The sequence below is a fragment of the Cetorhinus maximus genome, chromosome 5 (assembly GCF_964194155.1).
Source record: "Cetorhinus maximus chromosome 5, sCetMax3.hap1.1, whole genome shotgun sequence".
NCBI lineage: Eukaryota > Metazoa > Chordata > Chondrichthyes > Lamniformes > Cetorhinidae > Cetorhinus > Cetorhinus maximus.
This window is the reverse complement of record NC_135883.1, coordinates 169953693-169974753: the sequence shown is the minus strand read 5'-3', so window position 1 is coordinate 169974753 and position 21061 is coordinate 169953693. Positions and strand designations below refer to the sequence as shown.

General features: G+C 43.6%; 1 protein-coding gene across 1 annotated transcript in view; it reads left to right on the top strand.

Moving 5' to 3' along the window:
* Nucleotides 1-21061, top strand: part of LOC144681152 (dynein axonemal heavy chain 8-like) — a 1929890-nt gene that overhangs the window by 1108425 nt on the left and 800404 nt on the right. The window contains exon 45 of the mRNA XM_078542879.1: nucleotides 3685-3819. Within this exon, the coding sequence (XP_078399005.1) occupies nucleotides 3685-3819 (135 nt within the window). The remainder of the gene's footprint in view (nucleotides 1-3684; nucleotides 3820-21061) is intronic.

Here is a 21061-nt window from a genome sequence, read left to right as displayed (position 1 = left end):
CTTTGCAGTATCCAGTGCCTTCAGCCTTTTCTTGATATCACGTGGAGTAAATTGAATTGGCTGAAGACTGGCCTCTGTGATGTTGGAGACCTCCGGAGGAGGCCGAGATGGATCATCAACTCGGCACTTCTGGCTGAAGATTGTTGCGAATGCTTCAGCCTTATCTTTTGCACTGCTGTGCTGGGCTCTTCCATCATTGAGGATGGGTATATTTGTGGAGCCTCCTCCTCCAGTGAGTTGTTCAATTGTCCACCACCATTCATGACTACAGAGCTTAGTCCTGATCCGTTGGTTGTGGGATTGCTTCGCTCTGTCTATCACTTGCTGCTTATGCTGTTTGGAATGCAAGTAGTCCTGTTTTATAGCTTCACCAGGTTGACACCTCATTTTTAGGTATGCCTGGTGCTGCTCCTGGCATGCCCTCCTGCACTCTTCATTGAACCTGGGTTAATCCCCTGGCTTGATGATAAAGCTGGAGTGGGGGATATGCCGGGCCATGAGGTTACAGATTGTGTTCGAGTAAAATTCTGCTGCTGCTGATGGCCCACAGCGCCTCATGGATGCCCAGTCTTGAGTTGCTAGATCTGTTCGAAATCTATCCCATTTAGCACGGTGGTCTTGCCACACAACATAATGGTGGGTATCCTCAATGTGAAGGCGGGACTTCGTCTCCACAATGACTGTGTGGTGGTCACTCCTACCGATACTGTCCTGGACAGAAACATCCGCGGCAGGCAGGTTGATGAGGATGAGGTCAAGTATGTTTTTCCCTCTTGTTGGTTCCCTCACCACCTGCCACAGGCCCAGTCTAGCAGCTATGTCCTTTAGGACTTGGCCAGCTCGGTTAGTAGTGTTGCCACTGAGCCACTGTTGGTGATAGACATTGAAGTCCCCCACCCAGAGTACATTCTGTGCCCTTACCACCCTCAGTGCTTCCTCGAAGTGGTGTTCACAAAGTGGTAACCACTTTGGTCCTTCTCCAAAGTTCTTTACCCATACCATTTCTCCCACGGTAAATTTCCTTTCTCGACTATGCCAGTCGTGTCTAGTTTTCAGACTTCCCTGGCTCCTTTCCGCCTTCCCCTCTAAATTCGGTATTATTAAGCTCAATCGCGTCCTGAGACGGCGTTTCAGCAATAATTCCGCAGGTGTGACACCTGTTGTTGTGTAAGGGGTGGTCCCATAATGGAAAAGAAAGTTCGCTAGCTTGGTCATTAAGCAATCTCCAGTTAATTTCTTCATGCCAGCCTTGAATGTTTGAACCACCCTTTCGGCCAGTCCATTTGAGGAAGTGTGGTACGATGAAGTTTTTATATGAGTGATACCGTTGAGGCTGATAAACCACTGAAACTCAGCATTCATAAATGGCATGCCATTATCCGAAACAACCACCTCTGATAGTGCGTTAATGGTAAAACTTGATGTAACTTCTCAATTGTAGCAGAAGACGTTGGTGATTTCACCTCATATATATCCATCCATTTTGAGTTGGCATCAACAATGAGCAGAAACATTATTCCATGAAAGGTCCCACATAGTCAATGTGTAACCACACCCATGGTCTTCCTGGCCATTCCCAAGGGTGTAATGCAGCTGTTGAAGGTAACTTTTGCAGTTGCTGATATTGCAAGTAAGGTGTGAGATTGTTGGTGAATAGAGAATTTGAGTATATCTGAAAAAAGAGACATGTCGAACCTTTTCATCTTGCACTCATCAGGACACTTTGCAAGAAGACCAATATAAGGGGAGAACAACAATTTATACTGCATGTGAAGAGAGTGCTAATTAGTTGGCACGGACCCTGCTCTTTGCAGACAGAAATAACATATACACACATATTGTGCCTGTTTTGGCTAAACAAAATAAGTGACAGCTATTTGCTGACTCATTCCTCAGGGCAATGCCTTGATCAATAAGGGTAAAGCTGCCTGGTTTAAATTCAAACAATGCTTGGCAGTTAGCTACCAGTCACCATCATTGGTGCATTCTCCATGGCAATGCCTCTACCAATTAGCGTACACTTGCCAGCCAATCAGCACTCTTTGCATACAGTATAAATTGTTGTTTTCCCCTTATATTGATATTATTGCAAAGTGTCTGATGGGTGCAAGAAGAAAAACTTCGACATGTCTCTTTTCTCAGCAATACTCAAGGTCCGTACTATCGAATAGAGAATTGTAGTACAGAAAGGTTTTGAATATATGGATTTTATCATGCTGCTTCGTACCTTTGTCAAAAAATATACCTTTCATATAAGTTGCTTTCATTTTTAGGTGATAATTCCACAACTCAGCAAACTGTTTTTATTTAAATAAAAACAAAATACTGAGGATGCTAGAAATCTGAAATAAGATCAGAAAGTGCTGGAAAAACTCAGCAAGTCTGGCAGCATCTGTGTGGAGAGAAACAGTTAACATTTTAAGTCGAATATGACTCTTCTTTGAAACTTTGCTTTTATTTGTTCATGGGCTGTGGGCATCATTGGTAAGGCCAGTACTTACTAACTAATGCATAACGGTTATACAAGTTGGCATGAAACATTTTAATACATGGGGCCAGATTTTCATGTTGGAGGTGGGAATCGAGAGATGGGATGAATCCCACGTCCTGTTCCCGCCTGTCTTGAGGCTGATGGGAGACAGGGTTTTCTGAGGGTGCAGGCCTTAAGTGGTCCAGAGACTAACTGCCTGAGGTGGAAATGGAGGGCAGCCAAATCCAAAGCAGGAAGGTTAAAACGCCTGCCTCTGTTCCTAAAAAGTCTTGACTCAGTTCTTCTGATGCAATCGGCAGTTTATCTATGTACAGTTGAACTTTCTGACTACTTTAAATCCCCCCTCATCCTATCCCTGAACCACCTCAGCCCCTAATCCTCAGCTCTTCACTCTCCTCACCCATTATCTAATTATAATCAAAACTCACAAACCTTATTGTACACCCTGGAAGCATTGAATAGCCCATAAAACGCACTGAGTAAACAAACACACTCTTCAAACCTCCTGTGTAAACAGGGTAAAACATTTGTAAAACTTTTATTAGACATTGTTATCATACTAGGCGACACTTTCAATAGTGTAAAATGTTATCCATTTCATTAAATTTAAAAACAAAATCATCTGAAGACTTTTCCACGTTTGCAATGTTGATCTTTTACTTTACAGTTTGCCAGTTGACAGAAGTAGCAATCTGGTAAACACATTTTTTAATGGGTAGTCACATCTTCCACTTACAACACTATCATGATTCACCTTACTGAACACATATACAACTCATGCTACAGCATCTTATGATGAACTGTAAAGGAGGCAAAACATTTCACTTATCTTTTAAACTTTTTCCATCTCCAATTCACATCGCAGTTAGTGTAAAACTCACCATCTGCTAAAGTATGGCTGCTTTCAGAAAAACTTAAAAAAACAGAGAGTAGCTCTTAATGAACCCACAATGCTGTTAATTGCTTCCTTAATGGCTTGCTGCCTCCCTCTCATGAAAAAGGCCAAAGGCGGATACAGAGAGGGGACATTTCTTTCCACCCTTGCGTCTGTTTAGACCTGACCGGGAACTTGAAAATCCATTCATAGCCTTTATGCCTGTGGAGCACTTTTGATTGAAAACTGCAGTAAACGTCTTCCTTTAAAGAATCATTCAGTCAATAATTTTAGTCCTTGTCAAATCATTTGTTGCTAGGTGCATTATGACTTTGGCTTGAGAAATATCCTTTCTGTATTGAGGACATTGGGAGCTCAGAAGAGAGCACGACCGGAAGACAGTGAGCAGACAATTGTCATGAGAGTTTTGAGAGATATGAATCTGTCTAAACTGGTGAGTAAAATTGGGATACTATATCATTAATGTGTTTTAAATAGCTGCAATATTCTTTCCACATAGGTTACAGAGGCTGAAGGTGGTGGAGAATCAAGAGAGCCAACAAAACTCATTTCATTGGGATCATTGTTACTAATTGGTTCTATATTAAAAAGCAGAACTCCAAGGGTAATAATCTTTGCAGTTAAGGGAAGAAATATGCTTACAAATTAAGGAAATTAGTAAAAAAATACTGAATAATAATCATGGGTGATTTCAACTAATCTCAATCAGCCAGAAGAGCTGATTAAAGTGGATAAATTACCGGAGTTCCCACAATGTGTACAAGACTCCTTTCTAATGTAATATGTAAGAAGCAACTCGCCAATGCTCCTTCAAGAGCACTTTTCAAACCCATGATCTCTACCATCCAGGAAGACAAGGGCAGCAGGTGCATGGGAAAATTACGACCTGCAAGTTCCCTTCCAAGTCACTTAGCACTGTAACTGGAAACAAGTCAAGAATCCTTTACTGTTGGTGGGTTAAAATCCTGGACCTCCCTACCTAACAACACTATGTGCTGGATTTTGCACTTCCCTGCCAGAAGGTGGGGTTTGAAGGTGAAGGAATAGGGGGGCTATTAAAACCCAGCGTATGGCCGGCCCACCTCAACCAGTCTCAAATTTTATGGGGAGGTGGTGGAGACATCAGGCAGTGAAGCCATTTGTAGTCAACTAATGGCTACTTAAGACTTTCAATCTGCTGCTATTTTACCCATGGTGGGGAGAGGCCCACATCATGGGCAGAATTTTGCCCTCGGTGGGCATGCGGGCCCCACCGGCTCGGCAGCAGGCAGACAGCTGACCACCATCACCGAAACAGGGCCCGCCGCCATTTTGAGTGGGTGGGCCAATTAAGGCTCGCCCAGCGTCCTGCCTGACAGGAAGCGCTAGGAGGGACAGGAGGGAATCCCCAGCTGTCAAAGTGCGCTCTTTCACGCATGCGCGTGAAAGAGCGCACTGCACCCTGAGACAAAGTGCTGTCTCAAGGAGATTACTGAGTCCAAAAAACTTTAAAAATTAAAAAATCACACGAGATGCGATATGTTAATAAATATCACATAAAATGTATTAAAGTTTTTAAAACCAGACATGAAACCTCATCCCGCCAGTGGATGAGGTTTCATGTATTATCAGAAGCCTGCTGGGGCTCCTGGCCTGCACGCCAGTCTTAAGGTTGGACGGGCAGGTCTTTAATTATCTTAATAACTCTGTCAGTGGCCTCAGTTGGCCATTGACAGGTCGGCGGGCGGACAGCTGATTTCGCTGTCATCCCGCGTCATTTTCCTGTCAGCGAGCGGGCCCCGCCCACAAGTCGCCAACGGGAAAATTCAGGCCCATGTAGGAAACCCGACAGCTTTAACTGGGGTTGGGCGGACCGGTGGGGAGTGGGGTACCTACTTTGCAGATCTGCCGTGCCCAGCAGAGACAATCCCTCCAAGTTCATCCTTTCCCCTTTACCCCCCTCCCCGGCCTCTCAAACCTGGCTCCCCACTCCCACCGATCCCTTTCCCTGGGGCCTGCCAGCCTGGCCCTGCAAATACCTGGACTTAACTTAAGTCCAGGATCCTCTTCATCGGGAGTGCCTGTAATCCCAACAAAGGCCGCTGCTGGTGCTCCCGGGACTACAGAGTTGCCAGCAATCCGAATGGTTAGCAGTTCTGTAAGGCTGGAGTTCCTCCCAAGGTACGTGCAGAACTCTCACCTTAAAACAATTAATGCTGCTCCCAGCATTAAATTGCTAAGGGGCAGCCGTCACTATTGTAGATACTCTCACCACTGAGTTTTTAGCTGGGCAGTTAGGGACCACTGCACGCCATAAAATCTAGCCCTATGTGCAACTACACCACATGGATTGTGGAAGTTCAAGAAGATGGCTCACCACTTCTTGAGATCAATTAGAGGTGGGCAATAAATGCTGTGAGGTCTTGTTGTGCATCCCGGCCTTTGATCCAGAAGGTCCAAGTTCAAGCCCCACTCCAGGATTTGATGGCCAAGGAAGGTGCATTCATTACATGACCAAACCGGTTGATTGGCAGCCTACAAATCCTTCCAACACACCTATGGCAGGTAGTAAGAGTGGTGGAGATCGCTTGTCACCCAGGCTTGATGAGGAGTGGCACCCCTCAAAAGCTGTAGCTTAAAGCTAACGACCAGTTACAGGAAAAACAAGCTACGGAAAACAGAAGTAAGCATGCCTCATGTGGATGAAGAAAGTCCTCTACGTCCAATAAATGCTTTTCCTGCCAGTGATGTCCACATCCCATGAACTGATAAAAAAAGTAATAGTTAAACTCTTGACAATAATCAACCTCTCTCTAGGAATAGTCCATCTCTTGACAGATAATGATCCCTCTCCAATCAATAATGAATCTGCTGAAAGCCAAAAATTAATCCCTTAAATGTAGTGATCAATCTCTCACAGACAATAGTTAGTTAACAATTTGTATTTATAGCATCTTTCACATAATAAAATGTCCCTAAATGCTTCACATGAGCGTTAAAAAGCAAAATTTGACAACAAGCCACATGAGGCAATTTTAGGGCAGATGATGAACAAAAGCTTCATCAGAGAGGCATATTTTAAAGGAGGAGAGAGAGCGATACAGAGGCAGAGAGGTTTATGGAGAAAATTCCAGGGCTTAGGGCCGAGGCAGTTGAAGGCACGAATACCAATGATGGGACAATTAAATTTGGAGATGCTCCAGAGTCCAGTATTAGAGGAGCACAGATACCTTGGAGAACTGTGGGTCTGGAGGAGAATACACTGATAGGGAGGGACAAGGCCATGGAGGGATTTTAAAAGAAGGAGAATTTTCAAAAGGAGGCATTGCTTAATCAGGAGCCAGTATAAGTCAGCGAGCACAGGGGTGATTAGGTGAAGTGCAAATAAGGACATGGGGTCATGTGGAAGGCTGGTGAGGCCTTGTACTGTCCAGAGGGAGCAAAGGTTTGGATGAGAATTTCAGCTGCACTTGAGCTTAGGCATGGGTAGATTCTGGCAAAGTAACAGAAGAGGAAATACGCAGTCTTAGTGATGGTGAAAATATTGGGTTGGAAGCTCAGCTCAGGGTCAAATATGACATTAAGATTGCAAACAGTCTGGTTCAACCTCAGACAGTTAACAAGGAGAGGGATTGTGTCAGTAGTTAGGGACAAGAATTTTTGGGAGGGTCCGAAGACAATGGCTTCAGTCTTCCCAACATTTAATTGATATAAATTTCTGCAGTGCTGAGTATCAGATAAGCAGTCTGATAATTTCACAATGTCGGTGGAGTGGAGAGATGTTGTGGAGATGTAAAACTGGGTGTTATCAGTGTGTATATATATATATATATATATATATATGGAAACTGATGCAATGTTTTCGGATGATGTTGCCAAGGCATAATGTGTAGTTAAGAGATAGAGTGGGGGCAGTGGGGAAAGTTAATAAAATATTGTTTATTGCAAGGGAATTGAATGATTGCCCACTTAAGACAGAGATGAAGAGAAACTTTTTTCTCTCAGAGGGTCGTGAGTCTTTGGAACTCTCTTCCTCAAAAGGCAGTGGAAGCGGAGTCTGAATAATTTTCAAGGCATAGGTAGATAGATAAGCAAGGGGTGAAAGGTTATCGGGGGTAGGTGGGAATGTGGAGTTGAGGTTACAATTAGATCAGTCATGATCTTATTGAATGGTGGAGCAGACTCGAGGGGCCGAGTGGCTTAACACTACTCCTAATTCTTATGATCCCCAGCTGAGGTTACCACTGAAAAACCTGATCCCAGGGTGGAACCCAGCTTGATAGATTCTAACTTTTGTTTGTTTAGATATGTGGAGAGGGACTCACTTTGGAAACTTCTCCCAAACTGACTCTTTCTCTCAGACGCCTTCCACAATGGTTCACCTCCATATTTTGCATTCTCCTTCTGACGTCCCTCTCCCCGGATCACCACATACATTCAAGCTTTCTTCCACACACTCTCTCTCTCACTGACGCAGCCATCAATAGTAAACCACTGCTTCACATGCCCATAGCAAAGAGGTACGGACCTTCAGCTGTCTCTTTGGCTCTTCTTGCTTCTTGCAAGCTGTTCTCACTTTAAATCTGCTTTCTGCAGTTTTTGTCTCTTTAAATCTGAAGCTTGGAGCCTTTCTCTCTGCCCCTCACTCTTAACTTCACTTAACAGGACCTTTTCCAGGATTCTGTCCTTCCTTTGCCTAGGTCTTTTTGGGTCTTCTCCTGTTCCACTCCCTTGGATTTGGGGACTTTCTTCTTTAGCTTGGGACTGATTATCTGTCCCTTCTAGGTGGCTTCTGTTTGACAGCTGTCTTCAAACTGAACTCAAAACTGCTGTTTCTTTAGTTTTTCTGGTGTGTGTCTGTGTGAGGGCCTGCCCTCTCTGGACACCTGTTGCTAGGCAACAGCCCAGTTTCTCTTCTCTTGTTTGTTTAACTTGGCTGCCGCAGTCATAAAACTCTCATTAGAAATGCAGGCACCTTTTTAAGTTTTAAGAAACTAAAACTCAATTTGACCTTTCTTAATACATAAATGAAGAAATACAAATCAAACTTAAACATTAAAGCTAAAACTCATTCCTAAAACCCAACAAAATAAATATAACTTACTTAAACTGTCTCTATTTCCTAATGGTATCTTCGTATGTAAGAAATCAGAGCAGCAGGAGGCCATTTGGCCCCTTGAGCCTGCTCTGCCATTCATTAAAATCATAACTGGTCTGATTGTAGCCTTAACTCCACTTTCCTCTCTGTCCCCCATAACCCTTGACTCTCTTGTCTATGAAAAATCTGTCCAATTCAGCCTTGAATATGTTCAATGACCCAGCCTCCACTGCTCTAAGATAAGAGCTTATGGTGTTTTGGGGTGATATATTAGTATAGATAGAGGATAGACTAACTACCAGGAAACAGAGATTCAGATAAAAGCAAAATACTGTGGATGCTGGAGATCTGAAATAAAAATAGAAAGTGCTGGAAAAATTCAGCAGGTTGTGGCAGCATGTGTGGAGAGCAAAGCAGAGTTAATATGACTCAAAGGGTTCCAAAGGAAAGTCATATTGAACTTAAAACATTAACTCTTTTTCTCTCCACACATGCTGCCAGAGAAGGATAAATGAGTCATTTTCAGAATGGCAACCATTCTACAGGAATCAATGCTGGGGCCTCATCTATTTATATTAATGACTTGGATGAAGGGACCTGTATTGTAGACAAATTTGCTGTCAATACATGCAGAGTGGCGTTTTTGCATCAAATGAAATACGAACAAAGAGCAGGAGTAGGCCATTCAGTCCTTCGAGCCTGCTCCACCATTTAATAAGATCATGACTGATCTGATAGTAACCTGAAATCTGCATCCCACCTACCCCTAATAACCTATTGCCCCCTTGCTTACCAAGAATCTATTCACCTCTACCTTAAAAATATTCAAAGACTCTGCTTCCACCACCTTTTCAGGAAGACTCACGACCCTCCGAGTGAAAAAAATTCACCTCTTCTCTGTTTTAAATGGGCGGCCCCTTATTTTTAAACAGTGACCCCCTAGTTCTAAAGTCTCCCACAAGAAGAAATATCCTCTCCACATTCACCCTATCAAGACCCCTCATGACCTTATAGTTTCAATCAAGTCACCTCTTACTCTTCTAAGCTCCAGCCGATACAACTTAGTCTGTCCAAACTTTCCTCATAAGACAACCCAACCATTACAGGTATTAGTCTGGTGATCAATACTGTAATGTGGTCTCACTAGTGCCCTGTACAACTGAAGCATAACCTCCCCACTTTTGCATTCAATTTCCCTTGCAAAAAATGATAACATTCTATTAGCTTTCTTAATTACTAGCTGTCCCTGCATACTAACCTTTTGTGATTCATGTACTAGGACACCCAGATCCCTCTGCACCTCAGAGCTCTGCAATCTCTCACCATTCAGATAATAAGCTTATATTTTATTCTTGCTGCCAACATGGACAATTGCACATTTTCCCACATTATCTTCTATTTGCCAGATATTTGCCCACTCACTTAACCTATCAATGTCTTTTTGCTGTCTCCTTATGTCCTTTTCACAACTTACTTTCCTACCTATCTTTGTGTCATCAGCAAATTTGGCAACCATCCCTTCAATCCCTTCATCCAAGTCATCCATATAAATTGTAAACAGTTGAGGTGCCAGCACCGAACCCTGTTGCACACCACTCTTTACATCATGCCAACCTGAAAAAAAATCCATTTATGCCTACTCTCTGCTTCCTGTTAGCCAGCCAATCTTCTATCCATGCCAATATGTTACTCCTTATACCATGACCTTTTATTTTCTGCAATAGCCCTTTGATGCAGCATTTTATCAAATGCCTTCTTGAGATCTAAGCACAGCACATCCACCGGTTCCCCTTTATCCACAACACATGGTACTTCCTCAAACAACTCCAATAAATTAGTAAAACATGATTTCCCTTTCACAAAACCATGTTGACTGTGCCCGATGACTTTCAGCTTATCCAAGTTAGATTTGCTACCTTCCAATCTAATGGGAACTTCCCCAAATCTAGGAAGTTTTGGAAAATTTAAACCAGTGATCAACTATCTCACCAGTCACATTTTTTAAGACCGTAGGATGAAGTCTATCAGGACCTGGGCTCTTGTCAGCCTGCAGCTCCAAACATTTACTCACAACCACTTCTCAGGTGACTGTAATTTTCCTGGCATCTTCCCCCACTTACATTTCCTGGATTATAGCTGCTTCTGGGATGTTACTTGTATTCTCTATAGTGAACACTGATGCAAAATACCTGTTCAATTCATCTGCCATCTCCTTTGTTTCCATTATCAATTCTCCAGACTCACTTTCTGTCTGTCTAATGCTTACTTTGTTAACTCGTTTCTTCTTAAAATATTTATTAAAAACTCTTACTATCTGTTTTTATATTTCTGGCTAGCTTTCTCTCATACTCTGAATTTTTCCCTCCTTATTAGTCTTTTAGTCATTCTTTGCTGTTCCTTATATTCTGTCCAATCTCCTGGCCTGCCACCTGTCTTTTCAAAAATATATGCTTTTTCTTTAAGTTTGATAATATCTTTCTTGTTAACCATGGATGGTGTGTTTGCTCCTTGGACTTTTTCTTACTCGGAATGTATCTACTCTATGCATTCTGAAATATCCTCTTAAATATTAGCCACTACATCTCTATTGACTTATCCCTTAACCTAATTTGTCAATTCACTTTAGCCAGCTCAGCTTTCATGCCCTCAAAATGGCCCTTATTTACGATTAAAAACAAAGTCTCGGACCCACTCCTCTCTCCCTCAAGCTGAATGTAAAATTCAATCATATTGTGGTCACTGCTACTTAGGGGGCGCCTTCACTATGAGATCCTTAATTACTCCCATCTCATTGCACAATACCAGGTCTAGTGTCGCCTGCTTTCTGGTTGGCTTCAGAACATGCAGTTCTAAGAAACTATCCCGAAAACATTCAATGTTCCCTTCATCTAGACTATCTTTGCCCATCTGACTTTTCCAGTCTATATGTAAATTAAAATCTCCCATGATTATTGCCGTGCCTATCCGACAAGCTCCAATTATTTCATCCTTTATGCTCCACCCTAAAATGTGGTTACGGTTAGGGGGCATGAACACAACTTCCACAAGTGACTTCTTGCCTTTACCACTTCTCATATCTACCCAAACCATTTACACATCCTGGTTTCCTGAACTTAGGTCATCCTTCCCTATTGTGCTAATACCACCATTAAATAACAGAGCCACTCCTCTACCTTTTCCTCGCTTCCTGTCCTTCCATAGAACCATAGAAAAGTTACAGCACAGAAGGAGGTCATTCAGCCCATCTTGTCCATGCCAGCCCGAGGACACCCAAGTGCCCTTTCTAATCCCACCTTCCTGCACCCGACCCATAGCCCTGCAGCTTACAGCACTTAAGGTGCAGATCCAGGTACTTTTTAAAAGAGTTTAAAGTTTCTGCCTCTACCACCAACTTGGGCAGCGAATTCCAGACACCCACAACCCTCTGCGTAAAAACGTTCTTCCTCATGTCCCCCCTACACCTTCTGCCACTTATCTTGAATTTATGTCCCCCGGTTCTAGAATTCTGCACCAAGGGAAACAATTTTATCCTGTCCACTATCTATTCCCCTCATAATTTTGTACACCTCAATCAAGTCACCTCTCAGCCTTCTTTGTTCTAAGGAAAATAATTCCAACCTATCCAATCTCTCCTCGTAGCTACACTTTTCTAACCCTGGCAACATTCTTGTAAGCCTCCTCTGCACTGTCTCCAGAGCTATTACGTCCTTCCAGTAATGTGGTGACCAGAACTGCACACAATACTCCAGTTGTTGCCTCACCAGTGTTTTATACAATTCCAACATTATATCTTTACTTTTATATTCTATACCTCTGCCAGTGAAGGAGAGCATTCCATATGCCTTCTTTATAACCTTCTCTAATTGAACTGCTGCCTTCAGAGACCTGTGTACTTTTACGCCAAGATCTATCACTTCATCTACCCCTCTTAGTATATTCCCATTTATTGTGTAATCCCTGTAACTGTTTGACCTCCCTAAATGTATGACCTCACACTTCTCTATGTTAAAATCCATCTGCCACTTTACCACCCACTCCACCAACCCATCTATATCGTTTTGGAGATTATGGCTATCCTCTACACTATTCACTACTCGGCCAATCTTTGTATCATCTGCAAATTTCCGAACCGTGCCCCCCACGTTCAGGTCCAAATCGTTAATATATAACACAAACAGCAAGGGTCCCAACACCGAGGACTGTGGAAAACCACTTGAGACAACTATCCATTCGCAAGGGCATCCATCGACCATTATCCTTCCTAAATACTCTGTACCCTTCAATATTCAGGTCCCAATCCATGTCGTCCTGCAGCTATATCTCCATAATGGCTAGCACAAAATCACAGAATCACACAGTGCAGAAGAGACCCTTTGGCCCATCGAGTCTCCACCAACACCTGACCTAACTACCTAACCCCATTTACCAGCACTTGACCCATTGCCTTGAATATTATGACGTGCCAAGTGCTCATCCAGGTACTTTTTAAAGGATGTGAGGCAACCCGCCTCTACCACCCTCCCAGGCAGCGCATTCCAGACCGTCACCCTCTGGGTTAAAACGTTTTTCCTCACATCTCCCCTAAGCCTCCTGCCCCTCAGCTTGAACTTGTGTCCCCTCATGACTGACCCTTCAAACAAGGGGAACAGCTGCTCCCTATCCGCCCAATCCATGCCCCTCATAAGCTTGTATACCTCAATCAGGTTGCCCCTCAGTCTTTTCTGCTCCAATGAAAACAACCCAAGTCTATCCAACCTCTCTTCATAACCTAAATGTTTCATCCCAGGCAACATCCTGATGAATCGCCTCTGCACCCCCTCCAGTGCAATCACATCCTTCCTATAATGTGGCGACTAGAACTGCATACAGTACTCCAGCTGTGGCCTCACCAAGGTTCTATACAACTCCAACATGACCTCCCTACTTATGTAATCTGTGCCTCGATTGATAAAGGCAAGTGTCCCATATGTCTTTTTCAACACCCCACTTACATGACCCTCTGCCTTCAGAGATCTATGGATACACACGCCAAGGTCCCTTTGTTCCTCAGAACTTCCTAGTGTCATGCCGTTCATTGAATACTTCCTTGTCAAATTACTCCTTCCAAAGTGGATCATTTCACACTTTTCAGGGTTAAATTCCATCTGCAATTTATCTACCCATTTGACCATCCCGTCCATATCTTCCTGCAGCCCAAGACACTCAACCTCACTGTTAACCACCCGGCCAATCTTTGTGTCATCCGCAAACTTACTAATCCTATCCCCAAACATAGTCATCCATGTCATTTAAATAAATGACGAATAATAGGGGACCCAGCACAGATCCCTGTGGTACACCACTGGACACTGGCTTCCACTCACTAAAGCATCCTTCTGTCATCACTCTCTGTCTCCTACAAGTAAGCCAATTTTGAGTCCACCTTATCAAATTACCCTGCATCCCATCTGCATTTGCCTTCTTTATAAGTCTCCCATGTGGGACCTTGTGAAAGGCTTTGCTGAAATCCATATAAACTACATCAACTGCACTGCCCTCATCTACACACCTGGTCACCTCCTCAAAAAATTCAATCAAGTTTGTTAGGCATCACCTCCCTCTGACAAAGCCATGCTGACTCTCCCTGATCAAACATTGCCTCTCCGAGTGGAGATAGATTCTCTCCTTCAGAATTTTTCCAATAGTTTCCCTACCACTGACGTGAGACTCACTGGTGTGTAGTTCCCTGGCTTATCTCGACAACCCTTCTTAAATTGCAGAACCACGTTAGCTGTTCTCCAGTCTTCTGGCATCTCCCCCATGGCCAGAGAGGAATTAAAAATTTGAGTCAGAGCCCCTGCGATCTCTTCCCTTGCCTCCATCAGCAGTCTAGGACACAAATCATCCAGACCTGGAGATTTGTCTAATTTTAAGCCGGTCAACACTTCCAATATCTTGTCACTCCCTATATCAATTTGCTTAAGAACCTCGCAGTCTCTCTCCCAGAGTTCCATACCTTCATCCTCATTCTCTTGGGTGAAGCCGGATGTGAAGTATTCGTTCAAACTCTAGCGATGTCCTCTGGCTCCACCCATAGATTGCCCCCTTGGTCCCTAATGGGCCCTACTCTTTCCCTGGTTATCCTCTTCCCATTGATATACTTATGGAATATCTTGGGATTTGCCCTACTTTTACCAGCCAGAACTTTCTCATATCCCCTCTTTGCTCTCCTAATTGCTTTAAGCTCCACCCTGCACTTTCTGTACTCCACTAATGCCTCCGCTGATTTGCTCCTCTTGTACCTGCTAAAAGCCTCTCTTTTCCTTCTCATTGTATCCTGAATATCTCTGGTCATCCATGGTTCTCTGGTCTTGTTGCTCCTTCCTATCACCCTAGAGAAAACATGTTGAGCCTGTACCCTCCCCATTATCTTTTTGAACGCCCCCCATTGCTCTTCTGTAGATTTCCCCACAAGTAGCTGATCCCAGTCTACCTTGGCCAGATCCTGCCTTATTTTACTGAAATCCACTCTCCCCCAGTCCAAAACACTTTTTTGCAGCTTGTCTATTTCTTTGTCCATAACAAGCTTAAATTGTTCTATATTGTGGTCGCTATAACTAAAATGCTCCCCCACCACCACCTCACCACCTCATTCCCCAGAATTAGGCCCAGCTCTGTGCTGTCCCTTGTTGGAACCTCTACATATTGACCTAAAAAGCTCTCCTGTCCACATTTCAAGTAATCCACTCCATCCAAGCCCTTAACACAATGTCTATCCCAATTAATGTTGGGACAGTTAAAATCACCTAATGTAATTCCCCTATCGTTATTGTTTTTACACACCTCCGCGAATTGTGCACATATTTGCTCCTCAATTTTCCGCTGACTATCTGGGGGTCTATAATAAACACCTAACAATGTGGCTGCCCCCTTTTTTTTCCTAAGCTCTACCCTCAAAGCTTCATTCGAAGTCTCCAAGATATCATCTCTCCTGACTGCAGAAACTGACTTCTTAACTAATAATGCAATGCCTCCTCCTCTTTCACCCCCTCCCCTGTCTCGCCTGAAGATTCTATATCCCGGAATGTTGAGCTGCCAATCCTGTCCCTCCCTCAATCACGTCTCAGTGATGGCTCCTATATCACAATTCCACATGTCAATCCTCACCCTTAACTCATCCGTTTTACCTGTAATAATCCTGGCATTAAAGTAGAGGCCATCCAGCCTTTGCCTACTCCCTTGAAACTTAATGCAGCTGTACTCCCTCTGTCTTGATTGTTTTTCTGTAATATGATGTGTCCTTATTCTGCTAACATTCTGTGCCCTCTCCCCATGCCGAATTAGTTTAAACTCCTCCCAACAGCACCAGCAAATCCGCCCGCAAGGGTGTTAGTCCCGCTCTCATTCAGGTGTAGACCGCTTGTACAGGAACCCCCTTCCCCAGAAACGGTCCCAGTGATCCAGGAATCTAAAGCTCTCCCTCCTGCACCAATTCTTAATCCACGCATTCATCTCCACTATTCTTCTCTTTCTGTGCTCGCTAGCACGTGGCACCGGGAGTAATCCAGAGATTACAACCCGAGAGGTCCTGCTTTTCAGTCTACTGCCTAACTCCCTGAATTCTTGATGCAAGACCTTATCACTATTTCTACCTATGTCATTGGTACCACTTGTACCATGACCTCTGCCTTATCACCCTCCCCCCTCAGGATGCCCTGCAGCCGTTCAGTGACATCCCAGATCCTAGCACCAGGGAGGCAACACACCATCCTGGAGTCACATTGACGGCCACAGTAGTGCCTATCTCTTCCCCTGACTGTAGAATCCCGTATTACTATTGCTCTTCCTCTCATTCTCCCCTCCTTTAAAAACATACTGTTTGTGGTGCCAGAAGCTTGGCTCTGTCTGCACTCCCTGGAGGAACCAGCGCCCTCATCAGCCTCCAAAATGGAATACCGATTTGTGAGTGGAACCCCAGGGGACTCCTGAACTACCTGCCTGTTTCTCTTGGACTGTCTGGTGGTCACCCATTCCCTTCCTTCCTCAAGTCCCTTCATCTGCAGTGTGACCACCTCTCTAAACGTGCTATCCATGATGCTCTCAGACTCGTGGATGCTGCACAGTGTTCCCAGCCGCTGTTCCAGCTCTGAAACCTGAGCTTCCAGGAGCTGCAGCTGGACACACTTCCTGCACTCCCAATTCATCTGTTTTGTTTCCAATTCTATTTGCATTCAGATACAGAGCTTTTAGTTTTATCCTTTTATTCTTCATATAACCTCTAGCTTCATCTGTTGATCTACTGTTAGAATTATACTCTGTATCCCTTCCTGTCACGGTCTGTTTATCATTTCTCATAATAATACCTTTTTCTTTTGCCTTGTCTCTGCTCTTTGATTTACCACATAATTCTTTAACCTACATATAGATTGGACAAACCAACCTAGCAATGATACTGTGGAGCAGGATTTCCTGGAGTGTGTACGTGTTGGTTTTTTAAACCAATGCGTTTTGGAACCAACTAGAGAGCAGGCTATCCTAGACTGTGCTTTGTGCAACGAGAAAGGATTAATTAACAATGTTGTTGTGCAGGGTCCCTTGGAGGAAAGCGACCATAAAATGATAGAATTGTTCATTGAGATGGAGAGTGAAGAAGGTGAATCTGAATCCCTTGTCCTGAATCTAAATAAAGGGAACTACGAGGGTATGAGGCACAAGTTAGCAATGATGGATTGGGGAACCTTACTGAAAGGGTTGATGGTGGATAGGCAATGGCTAATATTTAAGGAACGTATGAATGAATCACAACAATTATTCATTCCTGTCTGGCGCAATAATAAAACAGGAAAGATGGCTCAACCATGGCTTACAAAAGAAATTAGGGATGGTATTAGATCCAAAGAGGAGACATATAAAATTGCCAGAAAAAGCAGCAAGCCTGAGGATTGGGAGCAGTTTAGAATTCAGCAAAAGTGGACAAAAAGATTGATCAAGAAGGGGAAAATGGAGTATGAGAGTAAACTTGCAGGAAACAAAAACTGACTGTAAAAGCTTCTATAAATGTGTGAAGAGAAAAAGATTCACAAAGACAAATGTAGATCCCTTACAATCAGAAACGGGGGAAATTATAATGGGGAACAAAGAAATGGCAGAAGAATTGAACACATATTTTGCTTCTGTCTTCACAAAAGAGGACACAAATAATTTCACAGAAATGCTAGGGAACCAAGGGTCTAATGAGAAGGAAGAATTGAAAAAAATCAGCATTAGTAAAAAATATGGCACTAGAGAAATTAATGGGGTTAAAGGCTGGAAAATCCCCAGGACCTGATAATCCACATCCTGGAGTACTAAAGGAAGTGGACCTGGAAATATTGTATGCATTGGTGGTCACCTTCCAAAATTCTATAGAATCTGGAGCAGTTCCTACAGATTGGAGGGTGGAAAATGTAACCCCACTATTTAAAAAAGGAGGGAGAGAAAAAACAGAGAATTACAGACCAGTTAGCCTAACATCAGTAGTGGGGAAAATGCTAGAGTCTATTATAAAAGATGTGGTAACAAAACACTTGGAAAGCATTAACAGGATTAGACAAAGTCAGCATGGGTTTATGAAAAGAAAATCATGCTTAACTAATCTACTGGAGTTTTTTGAGGATGTAACTAGTAGAATAGATAAGGGAGAACTAGCAGATATGGTGCATTTGGATTTCAAGAAGGCTTTTAATAAGGTCTCACATAAGAGGCTAGTGGGCAAAATTAAAGCACATGGGATTGGTGGTAATATACTGGCATGGATTGAGGATTGCTTGACGGACCAGAAATAGAGAGTGGGAATAAATGGGTCTTTTTCTGGGTGACAGGCAGTGATGAGCGGTGTACTGTAGGGATTAGTGCTTGGGCCCCAGCTCTTCACAGTATATATAAATGACTTGGATGAGGGAACCAAATGCAATATTTCCAAGTTTGCTGATGACACAAAACTGGGCAGGGTTGTGAGTTGTGAGGAGGATGCAAGGAGGCTTCAGGGCGAACACATGGCAGATGCAGTATAACATGGATAAATGTGAAGTTACACGCTTTAGTGTGGAAAACAGAAAGGCAGAGTATTATTTAAATGGTGAAATATTGGGAAATCTGGATGTACAAAGGGATCTGGGTATCCTTGTATACCAGTAAATGAAAGTAAACAGGCGGGTGCAGCAAGCAATTAGGAAGGCAAATGGTATGTTGGCCTTCATTGCAAGAGGATTTGAGTTCAGAAGTAGGGATATCTTACGGCAGTTATACAAGGCCTTGGTGAGACCACACCTGGAGTATTGTGTGCAGTTTTGATCTCCCTACCTAAGAAAGGACATACTTGCCATAGAGGGAGTGCAACAAAGGTTCACTAGGTTGATACCGGGAATGGTAGGACTGTCGTATGAGGAGAGATTGGTTCGACTGGGCCTGTATTCCCGAGAGTTTAGAAGAATGAGAGGGGATCTGATTGAAGCACATAAAATTCTAACAGGGCTATACAGACTAGATGCAGGTTGGATATTTCCCCTGGTTGGGGAGCCTAGAACCAGGGGCCACAGTCTCAGGATATGGGGCAGGCCATTTAGGGTTGAAATGAGGAAAAATGTCTTCATTCAGAGGATGGTCAACCTGTGGAATTCTCTCCCACAGAAGGCTGTGGAGGCTGGGCCACTGAATATATTCAAGAAGGAAATTGATACATTTTGGATATTAGGGGCATCAAAGGTTATGGACCAAAAGCGGGAATATGACGATGAGATAGAGGATCAGCCATGGTCATATTGAATGGCGGAGCAGGCTCGAAGGGCTGAATAGCCTACTCCTGCTCCTAGTTTCTATGTTTCCCAAATTTGATCCCTTGCCCCCACTATTTAGTTTAAAACTATCTCTACTTTCCTAGTTATGCTGCTCGCAAGAACACTGGTCCCAGCACGGTTCAGGTGCAGACAGTCCCAATGGCACAGATCCCACTTTGCCCAGTATTGGTGCCAGTGCCCCATGAACTGGAACCCATTCCTCCCACACCAGTCTTTGAGGCACACATTCATCTCCCTAATCCGATTTGTCCTATGCTAATTTGCATGTGGTTCAGGTAATAATCCAGAGATTATGACCGTTGAGGTTCTAATTCTTAATTTGGTGCCTAGGTTCTCATACTGAATATGCAGAACCTCCTTCTTTGCCCTGCCTATGTCATTAGTACTTACATGGACCACAACGGCTGGGTCCTCCCTCTCCCACTGCAAGTCCCTCTCCAGCCCTGAGCAGATGTCCTGAACCCTGGCACCGGGCAGGCAACACAGCCGTCTGGACTCATGCTCGTTGCTGCAGAAAGCGGTGTCAATCCCCCTGACTATACTATCCAATACGACCACTACATTCATTTTTGTTCCCCCCACTTGAATGGCTTCCTGTAACATGGTGCCACTGCCAGTCAGCTCATCCACCCTGCAGACTCCACTTGCATCCAAACAAGCTGAGAAAACTTCAAACCTGTTGGACAATTGCAAAGGCTGAGACTCCTGCACTCCTGCCCTCTGAGTCCCCTAACCTGCCTCACTCGCAGTCACACTCTCCTGTTCCCTGACCACTGATCAAATAAGAAGACCCTGTCCTAAGAGGTGTGACTACCTCCTAGTACAAAGAATCTAGGTAACTTACCCCTCCCTGATGCATTGCAGTGTCTGTAGTTCAGCCTCCAGCTCATAAACTCTGAACCAAAGCTGCTCAAATTTCAAACACTTACTGCAGACGTGTTTGCCCTGGATCAGACTGGCATCCAGGAGACTCCACATGCTGCAGTTGTCACATATCACCTGTCCTGACATCCTTAATGTGTTCTAATTAACTAAATTATTTTATTCAATTATATATTTTACTTTTGTTTTTATATATTTTATCAACCTTACCACCAGTTGCAAGACTATTCTGAACCTTAGGAATGGAATAAACATTACCAGACACTCACCAAATAACTGGTTTCTTCTCCTGTAGCAGAGTATGACCACTTTCTGAAGGCTGAGAAAGTTAGAAAGCAGAAAGCAAAAGAACACCTCTTCCCCTTCCTTCCCTAACTACCTTAATTATCCAACTCCCAGCACTCAATTCTAAGTCACACTCCTTGCAGTAAACCTTACCTAAAGCATCCCTTTCCCCTTCTGCACCAAATTCCCACTTTGAACCAAATTCCTAAATATACTCATTCGGTTTCTGTCTCACTCAGACCGATGTTTCCCCTTGCTGATCGTGCGCCTCTTATGGACCGTGCTCTTAAAAAGTCCCCTTCTTATATAGATCTGTAATGAGTCACTGTCTAGACTAGCTTCCTACTACAATTATTAACACCTAATTTAGGCCTTATTGAGGCAAAGGGCTTTTAGGTGATTGACGGTTAACTGCCGCTAAGACAATTGCCTGTTTAATTAGGCTACTTAACTTAAGGACTGTTGATTCTGGGTTTTTAGTTCTTGGTCATAATCTGACTCTTACTTCAAAATTGAACTTGAAAAAGACTTACCAGTTGCATTCCCACTTTGAACTAATTTTCCAAATATACTAACTTGGTCCCTGTCTCACTCAGGCCGATGTCTCCCCTTGCTGA